At 52.4% G+C, this 18,454-nt stretch overlaps 1 protein-coding gene and 1 non-coding gene across 2 annotated transcripts; both read left to right on the top strand.

Moving 5' to 3' along the window:
* The first annotated feature begins 1,748 nt into the window (after positions 1-1,748).
* Positions 1,749-18,454, top strand: LRRN4 (leucine rich repeat neuronal 4). Its single transcript, XM_029220820.1, has 7 exons — positions 1,749-1,829; positions 2,252-2,359; positions 4,898-5,567; positions 7,419-7,623; positions 13,186-13,323; positions 14,835-16,023; positions 18,025-18,454. Exons 1-7 carry the CDS (start codon positions 1,749-1,751, stop codon positions 18,265-18,267), a joined length of 2,634 nt encoding a protein of 877 aa, XP_029076653.1. The 3' UTR covers positions 18,268-18,454.
* On the top strand, positions 11,046-11,117 carry TRNAE-CUC. The gene has a single exon. It is a non-coding gene; the product is annotated as a tRNA-Glu (tRNA).

The raw sequence follows: 18,454 nt of genomic DNA, 5'->3' as shown, positions 1-18,454 counted from the left end.
CAGGTGTCTAATTACTGGCTCATTGTTTTTCTCCTGCAGGCTATGGGTTTACTAACACTCTAACCTTGTGATCTTCTTCCAAGAGGTCTTCCCCCCAAAGATCCATGGGAGTACTGGGAAAATAGATTGGAGACTTCTTTGTGACTCAGTTCTCTCCTTCCATTCCTACCCCCACCTGCACCCGCCATGCCCATTTCAACCCTTACCTGAGCCCTTCTCAAAGCTGGGATGCTGGCAGACCTCGGATGCAAATCTCAGGCACTTGCATTTAATGTTTGCTGTTTTGTGTCCTGCCCTATCCACTCCTGGGCACCTCGGAGGACATTCTAACTCACCATGTACTCTTTTCCCAACCATTTGTTGAATGTTTCTCCCAGGTGCCAGACTCGACTCTGAGCACCTGGGATGCCTAGAAGAACAATGCGGCCCGTTCTCAGGAAGTTGAGTCTTAAATTAGGGAGGAGCCGCATCAGTCCAAGTGACAGCAGTTAACCCCAGGTCACCTGGGAGAGAACACCAAGTGAGGACCTGCCTGAGCGAAACCTTGAAGGTGCTACAGAAGATGCCGCCAGTGCCCACCCACCCCCTAGCCCTCCTTAGAGTCCTCAGGGCAAACCAGATGTGCCAGGCAGTTAGAGCCACAGGAAGAAGCCTTGAGCCAGCAAGCAGCAGAGACTAGCGGGTAAATACCCCACCACCTGGCCACGTGATGAAATAATCCCAAGGCCCCTGGCCACAGCCTCCCAGAGGATCCCAGGGGGACTGAGTGACCTGCTCATTAACACACCTGCAGTGCCTGCCCTTCCCGGGCTCCCTTCCTTACTCCCTCTCCATGTTTCTTAGGATGGTCTCTGGAATAAACTACATGGATTCATGTCTTTACATCAGGGCTGACTTTTGAGGGAAGCCACAGTAGGTCTGGAAGAGTGAGCTGGATTGGAGAGTAAGGTGTTCGGGGGGAGGGCACCCAGACAGAGGAGCTGCTTGGGAACAGCGCTGGAGGGCGGGACGAGGCATGGCATTCGGTATGGGGCAGCATGTGGAGGACACACTTGACCCCAGGACTCTGTTGTGGGACCTTAGCACCCTTGTCCAAAGGGGACAAACACTTCAGTCATCTTTTCCAGATGTGGCTGGAAGAGGAGAAGCGGCTGGAGAAGACAGCCAGGGCTTTCCTGAGAGGTGCCCGGTGGCCCTGCCCAGCCATCTGCCTCAGTCCTGGGTCCACAGGGAACCAGGAAGTCGGCCCTGTTTCTTTGGAGAATGAGCTGCTCAGCTATGAAAGGAAATATCCCAACTGTCCTGGCTTCCTGAGTGATTTGGATCTATCTAAATATTTGGAAGAGTTTCTTTTGTGATTACAGGGATATTACAGCGTCAAATGCTGAGGTCTGTGGAAGGCAATAGAAAGCAGTGGGTAAGCCAGACAGACTAACTGGTAGTGTGCTCCAGAGCCTAGTCAGCCTCTGGGGGCCTCAGTTTCCTTACCTGTAGCATGGGAAAAATCGTACCTGGTGAGCATTCAATAAGATAATGCGAATGGCATTAGGCTCTGAGTATAGTAAGTGCTCGGTTTTAAAAGGTGGGAGGATGCTGGTGACAAGCAGAGTGCACCCCTGGGGCAAGGCCCACCTGCCACCTGGGTGAGATCACAAAGCAAACACCGCCATGCAGGATCTGCCACCAGACTCCCCGGCTCTAAGGCCCAACTGGGCAGCCCCCCGAGAGGGTGTCTGCTTGGGTTGGGTATGACCAGAGCAACAGAGCAGTCCAAGGGCCGAGCTCAGACGTCGGGTCCGCCTGTCCAGGCCAGGCCCTTGCTGACACTGGTGAGCTAGCCAGCAAGCAGCAGGGACAAGAAGCTAGCTCAGAGGGCCTGGGGCTCTGGCAATGACGCTGGCCAGGTGATGACCTCAGCCAGGGCCTGTCCAGACCTCTTACCCCTCTAGTGTACAGAGGAGCACACTGACATCGCTTCTGGGGTCCTCTTTATAGGCCTCCATGTTTTCTTGTTTTGGGCCATGCCATGAGGCACACAGTATCTTAGTTCCCCAACCAGGGATGGAACCCCTGCCCCCTGCATTGGGAGCTCCGAGTCCTAACCACTGGACCGCCAGGGAAGTCCCTTTGTAGGCCTCCATGGAGAGCCACTTCCTCCTCAGTCTCAGTTCAAATGGGTATGTTTCAGTGGGTTCGGCTCCCTCTCATCTGGCACCCCTGCCTGAACACCCCAAACCTCTGCTGGCCTCAGGCTGTCAGTCACCTCCAGGGCAGTCCCAGCTGTTACACTCTGAGAGAAGCTGAGGCTTCAGTTGACCTGCTGGGGGCTCTTCTGCCCATGAACCAAGTGAAGGCAGAGGTAAGGGCCTTACCTGAGGCCGCCCACTGACCCCCCACATTGGTCCTCTCACCTTCCCACTTTCCCTGACTCCTGCATCCCTCTTGATCTCCCTGTTGTTTATGGCACAGTGTTTCTACCTCTGTGGCCTGCGCCTCAGGCTCCCTGGTAGCAAACGCACTGCCCCAAACAGGGCTGCACAGAACAGACCTCTCCCCACCCCCATGTGGGGCTGATGAAGGTATACTTCTGAGCAGCAAGGCCCAGGGCTAGCAATTAGGCTGAAAGGATATTTTTGAGGCTTTGGGTGGAGAAGGCCTCAAAAGAGATCCCCGGGGATTTGCAACTAACCAATTAAACATGCCAATTCCCAGAGGTCCTGGAGTTCCTCAGCTCTGCTCAGATAAGAACTGACAAGAGGAAGGATGAAGTTCTGGTCTCAGAGGTCTGTGTACCCAATGCTGGGGATGATTAACCCCTGGCCTGGGGTGGGAGCTAGGGTGTGCAGATCAAAGGCCCTCAGATGAATGAACAGTCTTGGAATTCTGGGGGAGAAAGGCACTGATTGCTCTAAACAAATGTGCTCTAAGCAAAGCACATTTAGCATCCCCACGGTTTCAGGGAGACCTGGGGCTTTTGGTAACCAGGATTGATCACCCCAGCCACGGGGCAGGAATGATCTTTCTGCATTTCTGCCCTCTTTATTGATTCCCACCCCTTACGAGAGACAAACATCCACGCTGTCACTGAACTGAGTCCCAGAGAAACCAAACCCATCCTTCTTGGGGCTCCTGGAACCGGTCCATGCCTGCCCCTGCTCTCACGTTCCTCTGAGGACCCCCCACTCCTGCCGCTTTTTCCTTCCTATAGACTGGGGTACCTTCCACTTTTGGGGAAGGGGGCTTCCTCCTCATACTAGCTCACCATTCAGCCTCCAACCATCCCAGGAAATGGGAACCACCTGGCAGGAGGATCAGATTCCTGGGAAGTGATGGGGCTGACTCTGCCCCACTGCCCCCATTATCCCTCAGTGCTCACCTTGTCCCGGAAGAGCGGACTCCCTCCATCTCTCAGGCCTGGGAAAGGCAGCTGGCTGGCTGGCTTTCTGGCTGGAGAAAGGCCAGGTGAAGATGGGGGAGGGTTGGGGGGAGGTGCCATGCCTGGAAAGGGGCAGGGGCAGGCCCAGGAGACAGGCAGTGAGAGTTATTGGCTAAAGACCACAATATCTCGGTAGGGAAGGAGGGGCTGCAGGGGCTGGGGTATCTGAGGATCCCTGGGTGGGTGGGGCCAGGGCCAGGGGCATCTGGGAAACAGACCTCCTTCTGAAATTCAAAGTTGAGCTGCTAAGCTACTGGCTCCTGGAATCTGTAAGACAAAACTGAAGACTGTAGACCGGCATCCAAGGCTGCCACACTCTGAAAGGAGAGCTTCCAGGTGAGTATGACACACTGCTGGACACATGGACTCCTAGTCTCAGTTTCCAGGATCTTTTTCACTGCCTTGACCCCCCAGCTAGCAAGAGGGAGGCCCTTTCCCTGGAGCCAGGGTGGTTGCTCAGGGACTTAGCAGTCAGCAGAGAGAGCTGGAGCAGGAATGCACACCTGCAAAAATGAGGGGATGTCAAGCAGTGACCTCAAGGTCAGGACCTAGTTGGAAGTAGCTCTGACACATCCACAGCAGCCCGTGGCTGCCTGATCTATCCCCACCTGATCTCCCAGCTGCCCTGTGCAATCCTGGGTACTCCAGAAACTCCACTTCTAGCAGCCCTCAGTCATCCCTTCTGGGCAGGGCTGACCTCAAGAACCCTAGCTTTTGTTGGGACCAACATGGGATGAGGAAATACTTGACTCCAGGTTCCCAAGCCCCACAGTGGTCTGTGGGCTCCCTTCTTCCCTGAAGGCAACACTGAGTGTCCTCCCAAGAAAGAGATCCCAGAATTTAAAGTGTGACTTGCAAACTAGTTTACAGGCAAACTGGACTCACCTGTGGCTCCGCAGTTCTAAGGGGGAAAATTGGGGCAACTGAGTGTCGTTGGAACTAATAAAGTCTTCCTTAAGTCCCATGTTTATAATACCCCAGCAGAGCTCCCTCCCGACTGAGGCCATCCACTGGCGTGTTACTAATATACGTTTATGCAGCAGCGTCTGCACACCTGGGGAGAATTTGCAAAGAGAAAGGCCATGTTCCCTTCCCCCCAGAAACTCATGGGATGGGGACAAGCAAAGGGAGAGGGTTACTGGAAAGTTCAGGGACAGATAAGGGAGGCCTTCCTCAAGAGGTCACCTGTGGGTGGAAATCCTCGAGTGAATGAGAGGGAAAGGCAGAGCTAGGGGAAGGAAGGGCAGGAGGTGCCGCGGGGTACATGCGGGAGATGATGGGGCAAAGCAGGCAGGGACCAAGTCACCGCACATCTGGTGACGCGGGGAAACAGCTCTCGCCCTTCAGGGAACATCCAGGCTCTTCCTGGGGAAGAGGCGGCGGGGGTGGGGGCGGCGCATTTGCCCCTTCGTTCGGCGTTTCCAATGCATTTAATGGGTTGGTCCGCTCTTCTGTCTCCAGCTAAGCGCCATGTGGTGGGATCTGCTGGTGCTGCTGCTGCTGCCGTGGACGGCACCGCGACCGAGCCGGGCGGGGCCTCTCCAGAAGGCCCCAGTTTTCCAGCTCACTCACCAGGGCCCCTGGGGGAGCGGGGCCGGCAACGCCACGGTCTCGCCCTGCGAAGGGCTCCCCGCCGCGGGAGTCACGACCCTGACCCTCGAGAACCGCAGCCTGGAGCGCCTGCCGGGCTGCCTGCCGCGCGCGCTGCACAGTCTCGACGGCAGCCACAACCTGCTGCGCGCCCTGAGCGCGCCCGAGCTCGGTCACCTGCCGCGGCTGCAGGTGCTGACGCTGCGCCACAACCGCATCGCCGCGCTGCGCTGGGGCCCCGGCGCGCCCGCGGGACTGCACACGCTCGACCTCAGCTACAACCTGCTGGAAGCCCTGCCGCCGTGCTCCGGGCCCGTGCTGCCCGGCCTCCGAACGCTGGCGCTGGCCGGGAACCCGCTGCGGGCGCTGCAGACCGGAGCCTTCGCCTGCTTCCCCGCGCTGCGCCTGCTCAACCTGTCCTGCACCGCGCTGGGCCGCGGCGACCACGCTGGCATCGCCGACGCTGCCTTCGCGGGGGCTGGTGGCGCGCCCCTGGCTGCGCTCGAGGTCCTGGATCTCAGCGGCACGTTCCTCCGGCGCGGTGAGTGCGGGCGCCGGGTGTCGAGCCCGAGGGGCTGGCGATCTGGGGAGAAAGGGCTGTGAACTTCCTCGAGGGGCGCTGCCCCTGGCGCCTGCTCACAAGACTACTCAAAAAGACCCGCCCCGAGCCGAGGGCACCCTGTTCGAAGCGCCGCACCAGGATTCACTCCTTGAGTTCCAAGAGGTGGGGACTATTATCTCCGTTCTGCATGTGAGGGAACCAGGGCACAGAGAAAGAGGAATGGCTGGCCCGCAGCCTCCCAGGTCATTAGCGGTGCCTCCACATCCGAACCCAAGCGTTCTGGGTCCAGAGCCCACACTTTTAGCCTCTCTGTTCTGCTTCCCAGCAGAGCTGGTCAATGCTTGTAGAATGGGGAGTGGATGCAGCGCTTTGGGGCTGATGAATGGAAGAACTTGGTACCAAACATTTAGTTAACGTGAAGCACCTGATGCTCAGAGGATGCATTCATTGATTTCTATTCAGTTGGCTAAAACTCTTTCTGTGAATGTTGAATCCTTCAATAAGACACAGGAGGGAGGTGAGGATACCTGTTTTCCTGTACTTGGCACGTTCTGACTCTGATTCACAAGGTTGGTGTTATTTTTAAAAAAACACTTCTCATCTACACAGTAAGTCCCCTACATACGAAGGAGTTCTGTTCCTAGAACATGCTCGTAAGTCCAATTTGTTGGTAAGCCCAACAAAGTCAGTCTAGGTACCCAACTAACACAATCGGCTATATAGTACTGTGCTGTAATAGGTTTATAATACTTTTCACACAAATAATACATAAAAAACAAACACAAAAAATAAAGAAAACCTTTTTAATCTTACAGAACAGTACCTTGAGAAGTACAGTAGTGCAGTACAACAGCTGGCACACAGGGGCTGGCACCGAGTGAACAGGCAAGAAGAGTTACTGACTGGAGGTGGGAGAGGAGGTGGGAGATGGTAGAGCTGAAGAATCGTCAGCAATAGGAGATGGAGGGTGAGCTGCAATTTCACTCACGCCTGTCGTTGATGGCACAGGTTCTGGTTCCTTGCTGGATTCAATTCTACCTACCCTCTTAAAACAAAAATCCAGTGATATCTGGGTATTAGCTCTTTTTTTCTTATCATAGATGACACGGTAGCACTGGATTGCATTCTGAATGGCTGCTGCAACCTTCATGTACTGTTCTACATTCCAGTCCTGTGCCTCAAAAACTAACAGCGCCTCCTCAAATAGAACTAACTTACATGATTGGACATGCGAATGCATGTTCGCATCTTTGAAAGTTCACAACTTGAATGTTCGTATGTAGGGGACTTACTGTAATCACCTGTTCCACCACCGACAAGAGAACAAAGAACAGGAAACAGAAGAAGGGGCACATTCTCCATTTACTAGGAGAGCCACGAAATGAGGTTTCTGGGCCTCCTCCTACCTCACTCCTCCTCTCCTTCCTTACATTCCTCAAAGATTTCCCTTGCTCCTAGTAGCCATCAGAGTAAAGGCTGGGGTACTTCTGTGAGGGGTTTAACAAGAGGGTGGGGCAACAGTGGACTTGGAGACAGTGTCCTGGGGTCAAGCCCCACCCTGTACCTTCCCCACTGTGTGGCCTTTCGCCAGGCATTGTCCTCTGGGGCCTCAGCCACCTGGGGCTGGAAAAGGAATAACTGGTCATCTCCGAGGGCCCTTCCAGCTGAAATGGCTCATGCTTCTGAGATTCCCAAAGCTGCCCACTGTACCCATGCTCTGCAATGACCTTCACCACTCACCTTGTCACTCTCATTGTTTCCTTAATCCCGTGCCGGCCTCCTGGGTTTATGCCTTCCCAGGTAGTGGGCAGTTTCCCCTCTGTGTTTCAGTTCAGTCAGGATGGATCAGAGGCCTGCCGAAGCTCACGTCCCTCTACCTAAGGAAGATGCCCAGGCTGAACAGCCTGGAGGGGGACATTTTCAAGGTGACCCCTGACCTGCAGCAGCTGGATTGTCAAGATTCGCCAGCACTTACCTCTGTCCATACATACATCTTTCAAGACACGCCTCTCCTACAGGTCCTTCATTTCCAGAAGTAAGTGTTCCTGAAGCACGTGACTGATTTTTGCCCATTACACTAAGTTGAATAGGCGTAACTATTTTATAGGATAAACCAGACCTTACTTTTCCTTCCACTGCTCCTTCAAGGCCTCGCTGGGGTCTTGTTCCTCCGCATCCTTCGGGTGATATGGTGGGCACATCCTAGAGAGTCCATCCAGCCTAAAAATCAAGCAAATCAGTCCTGTCCAGAGTAATGTTAAAACTTCAAACTCTCATGCATGTTAAGTTTCCTTTAAGCCCAGGATGAGAAACTTGCAGTGGGAAGAGGAGTTGAGGGCATCAGGGTCTTCTCTATTTCTCCAACCACCTGCTTCCCCATGTGTTTATGCAAGTCAGCAGCCCCTTCCAGGGCTTGAGCAGGTCCTACTTGCATTGGGACCTGGGGATGGTGCCGTCTGGCCCAGTGGATGTCCCAAGTGTCTATATCCACCCTCCTTCCCAAGAGCAACTCTGTTCTGACTTCTAGCAGGAAGGGCAACGTCCCTTTGAAGATGATCCCAGGCCACCTCCTTTCCTGTGGGCCCACAACTGGGCCCTGGGAAGCAAGCACTGTTGCCCCACCATCACTCTCAATGTAGCCACTTCTCTTTTTTCTCTGCTAGCTCCAGAGTACTCACTTTGGGGCTTATCACAAGGGAAAAGGACATAGAACATGCAGAGCACTTAGCTCAGTGCCTGGCACATTGTGTGTGCTCTATAGCATTAGTTAAGATCATCATGGTGGTTGTGATGAAGGTGATATAATGATGACAGTGATGGTGGTAATGGTAACTCTGATGATGGTGAACTGGTGATAGGATGGTAATGGTGATGACAATGGTGGCAGTGGTGATGATGTGGATGAGAGTGATATCATCTCTGGCTCAGACTCCTCTTTTGAGCTTCAGACTGATGCAGCATTATTTAAGGTTATCAGATACGGAACCAAACTGCCTGGGCTCAATCCTGACTCCACCCACCACTTACTAGCTATGTGAGTTGGGGCAAGTTACCTAATGCTTCTGTGGCTCAGTTTCCTCATCTGTGAAATGGGGATAATGATCAAATCCTCCCCCACTGCATTGTTGTGAGAGGAAATGTTTTGATATGTGCCTATAACAGCACCTGGCACAGAACAGGAGGTTTGTATTATTATTACTGGGCATCTCCACTGGATGTCTCATAGGTCTTTCAGGATCTAGCACACAACTAGATACATGAGCCTGGAAATCATGGAAGGCCTGGGCTGGAGATCCCTAACTGAGCACCTTCAGCACAGAGATGGTGGAGGAGGCATCAGGTGATGACGGTGGATGCTGATGGGGATAGCGGTGAAGGCACCAGTAACAGTGATGCTGTTGAGGGCGATGGTGGTGTTGATGATGACAGCATGGCCCTTGCTTTCAGGGAGTGCACAGTTCTGTAGGCAGCGGACATCTGCCAATTGTCATGATATGCTGGGATCAGTAACAGAGGCACACGCCATGTACCGTGCTATAAGGCAAGTGGGGTTAACGATCAGCTCCAGCAGACTGGAAGAACATAATTGATCCATATCTTCAATGGTGAGTCCAAACTCACCAGGTGGAAAAAGGCAACATAGACCCCAAGAAAAGCAGGCATACCTGGGTCAAAAGTGGTGGCTGCTTCCTCTCCCTATGCTTCTCAGTTCGCTGCAATCTGACCACCCACTTCAGCTTCATGATTGAATGGGACCAGTGGCATTTCAGCTGCTACATCCAGTGGACACTTCTCTATCCATTGAGCCCCTTGTTGAGTCTTTCCCCCTCTTGACATGCTCTCCTTGTCCTCAGGATGTTGCCCTGGTGCTTCTCCATCCTTTCTGGATAGGCCTTCTTAAGGTCATTGGCTATTTCCACTTCTTACAACTTTTTGGCCTGTCATTTCTCACCCTACATGCTTCCTCTAGCATTGTCCCCACCCCCTTGTCTGATGCCGTAGGATTTGGCAAAATGTGGGGTGTTGGTGACATTCATTCTCAGTGGAGCCAGATGGGAGTGGGTTGAAGAGTCAGTGCAGGTGTAGATGGATCTTAAGGTTGGCTCCCCAGTTACCAGGTCCAGTCTGGTCTCCATTCCCAATAGCTCCTGTGCCAGCCCTTCCTACCTGCCCTGCAGGGCAGCTTGATATCAAGTTCTCATCATTCCCTACCCCAATAACCGAGAGCCTTCTAATCGGTGACTCCACCTTCAGAGGCCCACATGTTAGTGCAGGAAGCCTCAAACGTTTCTGTGCCATGGACTCCTGTGGCGTTCTGTGAAGCCTATGGGCCTTTCTCAGAAGAATGTTCTGATATACATAAAGTAGGGTATGTACGCAGGATTCCAAAGAAACCAATTATAGTTAACAAAATATTTTTAAATGTGTGTTTTAGGAATATATGTGTGTGGGGTGTGCTTCTTTATTTAACACCATAAATAACAAAATCCAGCAGCAGGTCCAATAACTTCCATAATTTTGATGATTATAAGTGACAGAAAACTACTGAAAAGTGATATGGAAATATCTGTGATTTGTTGGTGATTCACCTGTGATTTGCTGCCTTCTTTTGCCACTGTAGCAAATGGTAAATTTCAGTTAGAGGTTTGTGAAGGTAAAGAAGTAATATTCTCCATCCAAGTTCACAGACCCCATCTCCAAGGACTTCAGGTTAAGAACCCTTGTAACCCAGTCACCATATTCAGCCAAGAGATCTGTCTAAATTGTAATCTGATTGAGTCTTAAGCCAAATGAAAACCTTTCCATGCTTTCCGTGGCTGGAGGGAAAGGTTTAACTCTCTGGCTGGCTCAGCCCAGGCCCCCACTGTACCCCACTGTGCTCCAGCTGGGGGAGGAGCCACTCCCAGAAGGCTGGGAGCTCTCAAGCCTCTGAAGCTCATTAAATGCCCTCTCCCCTGCTGGACCCTCTTCCCTTCTCAGCCCACTTTGCTTCTGGCTCTCCTTAGCTCACCCACAGCCTCCCCTGGGGAGGCTATCTGTGATAGATGCTGGGGGACGTGTGCGTGCCCTGGCACAGCCAGCACCCTCTGAAGAGGGGGTGGCACCCTCCTGGCTGCTCTGCCAACCCAGCATGCCCAACGCCATCCACAGTCCTCTCCGACAACACTACATGCAGGAGGGAGACACCTTTGGCAATATTGCAGCAAAAAAAGAGAAAAGGGATTGTTTAGAGGCCGAGGGGAAACTTCTTGCACACTAGGGCTCTGTCAGCTCAGATGCAGAGAGCACCTGGGTGCCATCATGCGTCAGGACGTGATGCAGGCTCTCCCTCAGCATGTGGATGGCAAATGCAGCTTGTCTTTATCATATGCAGGTTGCACTGGATGGCAGAAAGGGCTGTCAGATAAGGAAAAGACTCCTTTTCCTTATTTATAAAATGAGTGAAATATTGGGAATTCCCTGGTGGTCCAGTGGTTAGGAGTTGGCGCTCTCACTGCCGGGGCCCAGGTTCAATTCCTGGTCAGGGAGCTAAGATCCCGCAAGTGCAGCCAAAAAAAAAAAAGAGTGAAATATTATCTACCTCATGATCAATGAGATAATGTTACCTGAACCACTAAGCAATGTTACTTCCCCCAAAATGTGGTAATCCTTTTCCTTTCCCCTTCAGGCAAAAAGAAAAATATTTCCTTTGAAAGATGAAGTGCTAAGTAAACTCCCATCCTAAGATTTCTACTCTATCTCTGTGAATCCTGCTAAAAGCAAGCATTTGCATATATATACACATATATGTGGGCACAGCTTAAGTTTCAATATAAATGGCACACACATATATTCAGTGCTCCACAGGGGACAACTGTCAGGTGCCCACTGGCCAGGAGTGTTAGAGCAGATCTGGGTGGTAGGTCCTTCCTTGCCCAGAACATCTGCATCTCCCCCAGAGCAGGAGGAGAAGGTGGATGTTTCCCAGGCAGATGGAGAAAAGCCAGCCTTTGATCAGAAGAGGCCTGTAGATAGAGTGTAACTCCTGTTGCTCATGATGCTCAGATTATAACTGAGAACATGTACAAGAGGCCAGGAGACTCCAGGAGTTGAGACAGTTGAGGCCAAACGCTCAGTGAGGCTCTGGGCAGAAAACGCAGAAAACCAGGAGAGGACCTGCCATTGCTAGGTGTGGTACATTGTTTGCAAAAATGGCCCTGGTAATTCCTCCCATCCCTGTAGACACACCCCTTAGCAATGTACTTTACAGCTCCTCCCATCAGGAAGTAGAGTCTGTTCTCCACCCCTTGAAGCTGGGCGTGGCCATGTGACTTCTTTAGGCCAGAGGGACATTAGCAAATGTTATATAAGCAGAGACAAAAGCAGATGAGCAAGTTGGGGCTCGCCCTCTCTTGCTGGTGGGGACTGGTCCACCACCATGTGCACAAGCCTGAGCTAGCCTCCTGGGTGATGAGAGACACATGGAGAGTGGTCCCGGCAAACCCAGCTGAGGCTCCATATATGGGAGGCCATCCTAGATCTTTCAGGCCCAGCTGAGCTGGCCCAGACCATAAAAATCACTGAGTCAACCCACAGAATCATGAAAAAGAATAAATATTTATTATTTTAAGCTAAGTTAGCAAGCACTAACTGATACACTTCAGTGAGGCATCTTCCAAAGGACTGGTGTTGAGTGCCATCAGATGCAGTTCAACTGCAATAGTATACGTTCAAGAGTGTTCTCACTGGGCTTCCCTGGTGGGGCAGTGGGTAAGAGTCCGCCTGCCGAGGCAGGGGACGTGGGTTCGTGCCCGGGAAGATCCCACATGCCGCGGAGCGGCTGGGCGCGTGAGCCATGGCCGCTGAGTCTGCGCGTCTAGAGCCTGTGCTCCGCAACAGGAGAGGTCACAACAGTGAAAGGCCCTCGTACCACAAAAAAAAAAAAAAAAAGTGCTCTCACTAATTAAGAACTTCTGCCATTTCTTGTGACTGGTCTATGATAACAATATCTTACTTTTAAAAAAAAAACATTTTATTTTATTACTTATTTATTTTGGCTGTGTTGGGTCTTTGTTGCTGTGGGCGGGCTTTCTCTAGTTGCGGCCGGCAGGGCTGCTTTTCCTTGCAGTGTGTGGGCTTCTCATTGTGGTGGCTTCTCTTGTTGTGGAGCACGGGCTCTAGAGCACAGGCTCAGTAGTTGTGGCGCACGGGCTTAGTTACTCTGCAGCATGTGGGATCTCCCTGGACCAGGGCTCGAACCCGTGTCCCCTGCATTGGCAGGCAGATTCTTAACCACTGTGCCACCAGGGAAATTCAACAATATCTTACTTGTGTAGAGATTTATATTTATAAACACTTTCATCATCACAGACTCTTTTTGATATAACCAGCAGGGAGGATTGTCTCCATTTGTTATGAGGGGTGACACTGACTGGGTTAGGTTTTGTATCCCTACAGATGAAAAAAAAAAAAAAATCCAAGGTTATTAAGAGTTTGCTCAAAGCAATATCATCTAGCACCTAACAGAATGGATTTCCCATAACACCACCGTGGCTCTCTGGGTATAGTTTTGACCTGACTGTAAAAGACTGAACTAATAGATTTTTGTGCATTTCAGCTGCAACTTGAGTTCCTTCCCTCCTTGGAACCTGCATTCCTCCCAGGTCCTGTCCATCAACCTCTTTGGTAATCCCCTCACTTGCAGCTGTGAGTTGTCCTGGCTCCTCATGGATGCAAAGAGGATTGTCCTAAGCAGGTAACACATTTACAAAGCAGATGACTGAGGGGTGAGGGCCTGCCCTCCGGAGCTGAAGTTCTCACAGCTCATATCTTGCTCACGTAACCATGCTGGACAGGTTGGCAGTGCTGGGTGGGGCGGCCATTCCCCGTGTAGTCACACTCAAGAACCCAGGACAAAGAGGCTCTACTTCCCTTCCCGTCAGCCAGAGGGGCAGAGAGCGTGGAGGACCCCCGACTCAGGAGGTTTTAATGGGCCAGGCCAGGAGGTGGAGCTCACTACCGTCACTCACATCCCATTGGCCAGATGTCTCTTAGCAGGTCACGCCTACTACAAGGGAGGCTGGGAAATGTAGTCTAGCTGTGTGCCCGCTAGGAAAAGAAAGGCGAAGTAAAGAGCTAGCTTGTCTCTGCTAAAGCGGAGTTATCATTGCTTATTTTACAAACGAGCGAATTGGGGCCCAAGGAAGAGAGGTACTTGCTTAGATTCACGTAGCCGCTGGGTGGAGGAGGCAGGATCTATACCGTCTTCCAAAACTGTGCTCTTAACCACTGGGCCCCACTGAGTCCCCAAAACGGGGCCTGGCCTCTAAGTCCAGGGCCAGTGGGCTTATAGAGCTCTCTCGTGAGACAGGAGAAAAAGAATTCCTATGGAGACTTCCCACTGGCTGCTGGCTGGAAGAGTTGTTTTGCAGTGGGGAGCCACGCCCAGGCTGGCCACCAGGAGAGGATGGGGGCTAGGGACACCTCTGGTCTTGAGCACCCTCAAACCACCTCCACCAGCTAATCTGTTCTCCTTGTAGCTCACTTTGAGAGCCCTGTCCTGTGGGGTTCTCTTCTCACCTCTCACACAAGCCTGGATATCAAGTGGGGCTCAGTCTGCCCCCCTGACCCCTTCATGTTGCCTCTGGCACCCAGGCCCTTTGCAGTGACGGGTCTTGCTCTGGTATGAATGAAAAGGTTGAGAGTACTTACTACTGTTGATTTTGGCTGTTACTTAACCTCTTTGTGTTTCTACCTCCTCATCTGTAAAATGGGGATAATAGTGCCTACCTCATGAGGTAGTGCAGACTAGATTGGTTTATACAGTGAAGTGTTAGCAATAGTCCCTAGCATGCAGCAAGCACTCAAAAAATGTTAGCTAGTATGAGTATTGTTACTAGTACTCACCACTAGGAAGCAGACAGGTGAGAATAAAATGGCAGACCACACTTAGAGCATCTGGACTGCCCTTCACCGGGCTCACCCTGGGTTTTGGCTCTGCGTTTACTAGCCACACTATCTTGGGCAGTTAGTCCCTCTTTCTGAGTTCCCATTTTCTTCTCTGCACAATGGGAGTGATGAGGGGAGCCTCCTACACAGGTTGCCCTGAAGGTCACTGGCGTGACCCACGTTGCATGTGTACCACATGGTACCTTTCAGATGTGTCACAAGGCTTAGGAGAGGGATTATCTGCACTGGGGACTCAAAGCCCAGCACAGAAGCAGCCCTGATGCCAAATACCTTCTAACCAATTGGCCTCCCCTCTAGGGCAGCAGACACTGTGTGCACACCAGCTGCAGGATCCAGTGGCACCTTCTCAGCCCCTCTTTTGCTGTCCCAGCTGCCAAGTGTGTGCCATTCGGACCAAAACACCACCTTCCTTGATTCCAACCCACCCTCCTCAGTCTTCTCCACCCACACACCATCTACACAGGGTCCCTCCACCCTGCGGAGAACAGTCCCCTCTACCCAATCTGCGGGAGGCCGACAGAGTGTCACCAAGGTGCCCTCCCTCCCTGTGGATTCCCCCACACGAGCGGCGGGGCCACGGCACAGCCTTGCCGAGGACGGGGCCGTTCCCTCCACTACTGTCTCTCCAGCAGGTTCCAGCAACTCTGGCAACCCACCTAGGGCTGCGAGCACAGCTGGGACAGAGCACCAAGAAGAACATGCTGCTCGGCTTGTCCTGGAACCTACCGTCTCAGCTGCCTCCACCCCATGGGCCAGCAAACACCCTGGTCTCTCCCCTACCTCCCGGAACCCAGGGAACACGCCTCAGCCCGCCCGGGGGACACGGGCCACCCCGCGGGCTCCCCACCCGCCTCCTTCCGAGGGCGGGATTCCGGTCCTGCTGCTGGAAGACTCCAGTGAAGAGGAGGAAGAGAGCGGGAAGGAGGAGGTGGGGGCGCCGGCCCGGGATGAGCCCTGCGATTACCACCCCTGCAGGCACCTCCAGACGCCGTGCGCAGAGCTGCAGCGGCGCTGGCGGTGCCGGTGCCCCGGCCTCAGCGGGGAAGACACCCTCCCGGACCCCCCCAAGCTGCAGGCGGTGGCCGAGACCACTGACACGTCGGCGCTAGTGCGCTGGTGCGCCCCCAACTCGGTGGTGCGCGCCTACCAGATTCGCTACGCGCCCGAGGGCCGGCCAGGGAACCAGTCGGTGGTGGGGGACGTCTGCGCCACCGCGCGCCAGCACGCCCTGCACGGACTGTCGCCGGCCACCGCCTATCGCGTGTGCGTCCTGGCGGCCAACGGCGCGGGCCTGAGCCGGCGCGGGGCGTGCGCCGCCTTCAGCACCGGGCGCAGCCCAGCGCTCCTCGTGGCCGGGCTGGGTGCCGCGGGCGGCCTGCTGCTAGTCAGCACCGCGCTGCTGGCCGCCGGCCTCTGCCGCCGGGGCCGGACGCCACGCTCTCCGAACCGCCGCACGCAGCTGCTGGCCTACCGCAACCCCGCCTTCGCCGCCGAACCCGCGCCGCCGAACCCGGCCTCGCTCCCGCGGGCGCGCGATCGCTGAGCACCCGCCGCGTGCGCGAGGAGAAGGCGGTACCCGGTCCCGAATGGCCGGTCGGCCCCGAGCGTCTCTCCCTCGGGCGAGGCCCGCACTCCTCAGGCACACGTGGCACTCCCCGCGCTGAGTTCCTCATTCCCGGGAACCTCTCTGCCTTCCCTTCCTGCTGCTTCTATCTGTTCCCAGAAACGTGATGGTTCATGCTGCCGGGCATCCCTGTGTGTGGCTTTATTGGGGTTTTTCAGCAGTCAGTGCCCCTCAACGTCCGGTAGAATAATTAGAATTGTGCGTGGAAGTAGGAAGAGAGAAAACAAATGGCGTAATGCGGCCGCTTTTCTCATATTGGAAGCGACATCCTCAGGTCATTTCAGAGAAGTTCCCTCATGGTCAAGCTCTGGCTAAGGGTCCTGTTATTAAAGGGAACGACTCCAGTGGATTCTCAACCTGAGAACCGGTTATGTTCCCTGAGGCTTTGCGGGTTCATTAGTTCATTTCAGGGTACAGTAGCAGGTGTGCTTCTAGCTTTAAACTGCAGTCTTTAGGGAACATCTGTGAAACACGGGGAAGGCTGGCCTTTCAAACTCGGTTTTTGCTGCATTTCACCTATGTGAACTCCTTTTTTAAGGAAGCATAATTAATAAGCTCACTTTCAGGAAACTTTTTTTTTTTTTTTCCGGTACGCAGGCCTCTCACTGTTGTGGCCTCTCCAGTTGCGGAGCACCGGCTCCGGACGCGCAGGCTCAGCGGCCATGGCTCATGGGCCTAGCCGCTCCGCGGCATGTGGGATCTTCCGGGGCACGAACCCCCGTCCCCTGCATCGGCAGGCGGACTCTCAACCACTGCGCCACCAGGGAAGCCCCAGGAAACTTTTTTTTTTTAAGAGAGAGAAGAAATAAAAGGAAAACCTCAAGGCTCTGGCAAGAGGCCAAAGCATTTCTCTGCTCAAATTGCATCAAACAAACCTTTTTTGTATGATTCGTATCTGACTGTGGGCTATGTCTCACTACACCTTTTTTTTTTACTTCTATACAAACTTGGGGGGAAAGTGACTTTATTAAATTAAAATGGGGGTCATATACCTAGATTTTAATTTTCTACGTTAGCATTATGTCAGAAATCCGCAGTCAAGGTATTAGCAGGGTTGGTTCCTTCTGGAGACTGAGGGAGAACTATTCCACGCCGGCCCCCCTCCCCCCACTGCCCCCACCCCTCCGCCCGTGTCTGGTGGAAGCCAGCAATCCTTGGGTTCCTGGGCTTACAGGTGCATCACTCATCCATGCCTCCTTGTCTTGTGACAGTCTCTGTCTCATGTGTCTAAACACCTCCCCCCTTTTTCCATTCTTTTCTCCAGGCTTATTGAGATATAACTGACATATAACATTGTTTAAGGTATACAATGCAATGATTTGATACTCCTATATATCGAGAAATAATTAAAATAAGGTTAGTGAACACGTCTGTCACCTCATATAGTTATCTTGTGTGTGTATATGAGTGTATGTGTGGTGAGAACTTTTAAGATCTTAGCTACTTTCTAATAGTACGGTATTGTTAACTGTAGTTATCATGAACTTGTAACTGGAAGTTTGTACCATTTGACCACCTTCACCCATTCCCCACCCCACCTCCCACCCTTAGGGACCACCAATCAACTCTGAGTTGCGTTTTTTAGATTTCACATATGAGATCCTACTGAATTTGTCTTTCTCTTTTTTCCATTAGTATAATGCCCTCAGGGTCCATCCATGTTGTTCCAAATTGCAAGATCTCTTTCTTTTTTATGGTTGAATAATATTCCATTGTATATTTATTTTTTCTTTATCCATTCATCCAGTGACACTTAGGTTGTTTCCATGTCTTGATTACTGTAAATAATGCTACAATGAACATGGAGGTGAAAATATCTCTTCAAGATAATGATCTTATTTCCTTTGGATATGTACCCAGAAGTCAAATTTCCCTCTTCATATAAGGACACTAGGCAGTGGCTTAAGGCTCACCCAAATCCAGTATGACCATCCTAACTTGATTACGTCTGCAAAAACCCTATATCCAAATAAGGTCACATTCACAGGTATTGGGGTTAGAACTCGAACAATATCTTTGAGGCACAATTCAACCCACAACAGCATTTTACTTCTATTCCAAGAAAAAAAATCAAGTTTGATTCCCATGTATCTTTTGTTTCCATGACATGCTGCAGCACAACAACCATGCTGCAGAAACTAAGCATATCCCAAGTTTGACCTGAATAACTGAACTGTATTTCTAGGTGAAGTTTTGAAAAGGCTTCCCAAAATTCTGAGGTGGATCCCTAGTTTCATCAAATATGTAACCAAGAGAAATAAGACTGATTTAAAAGATACCTACCAGCTCCAAA

The sequence above is a fragment of the Monodon monoceros genome, unplaced genomic scaffold (assembly GCF_005190385.1).
Source record: "Monodon monoceros isolate NGI ecotype Baffin Bay Population unplaced genomic scaffold, NGI_Narwhal_1 Super_Scaffold_13, whole genome shotgun sequence".
In the NCBI taxonomy this organism is placed as follows: Eukaryota; Metazoa; Chordata; class Mammalia; order Artiodactyla; family Monodontidae; genus Monodon; species Monodon monoceros.
Note: the sequence above shows the minus strand (reverse complement) of the source record. Positions and strands in the feature narration are given on the sequence as shown.

Bases quoted from the DNA above. Each gene is read 5' to 3' on its own strand.
- LRRN4 (XM_029220820.1), top strand. From the start codon at position 1,749: ATGACCAGAGCAACAGAGCAGTCCAAGGGCCGAGCTCAGACGTCGGGT. The intron at 1,830-2,251 runs GTGAGCTAGCCA...TGCTGGCCTCAG, and splicing joins CCAGGCCCTTGCTGACACTG to GCTGTCAGTCACCTCCAGGG. The intron at 16,024-18,024 runs GCCGCCGAACCC...TGTACCCAGAAG, and splicing joins CCTACCGCAACCCCGCCTTC to TCAAATTTCCCTCTTCATAT.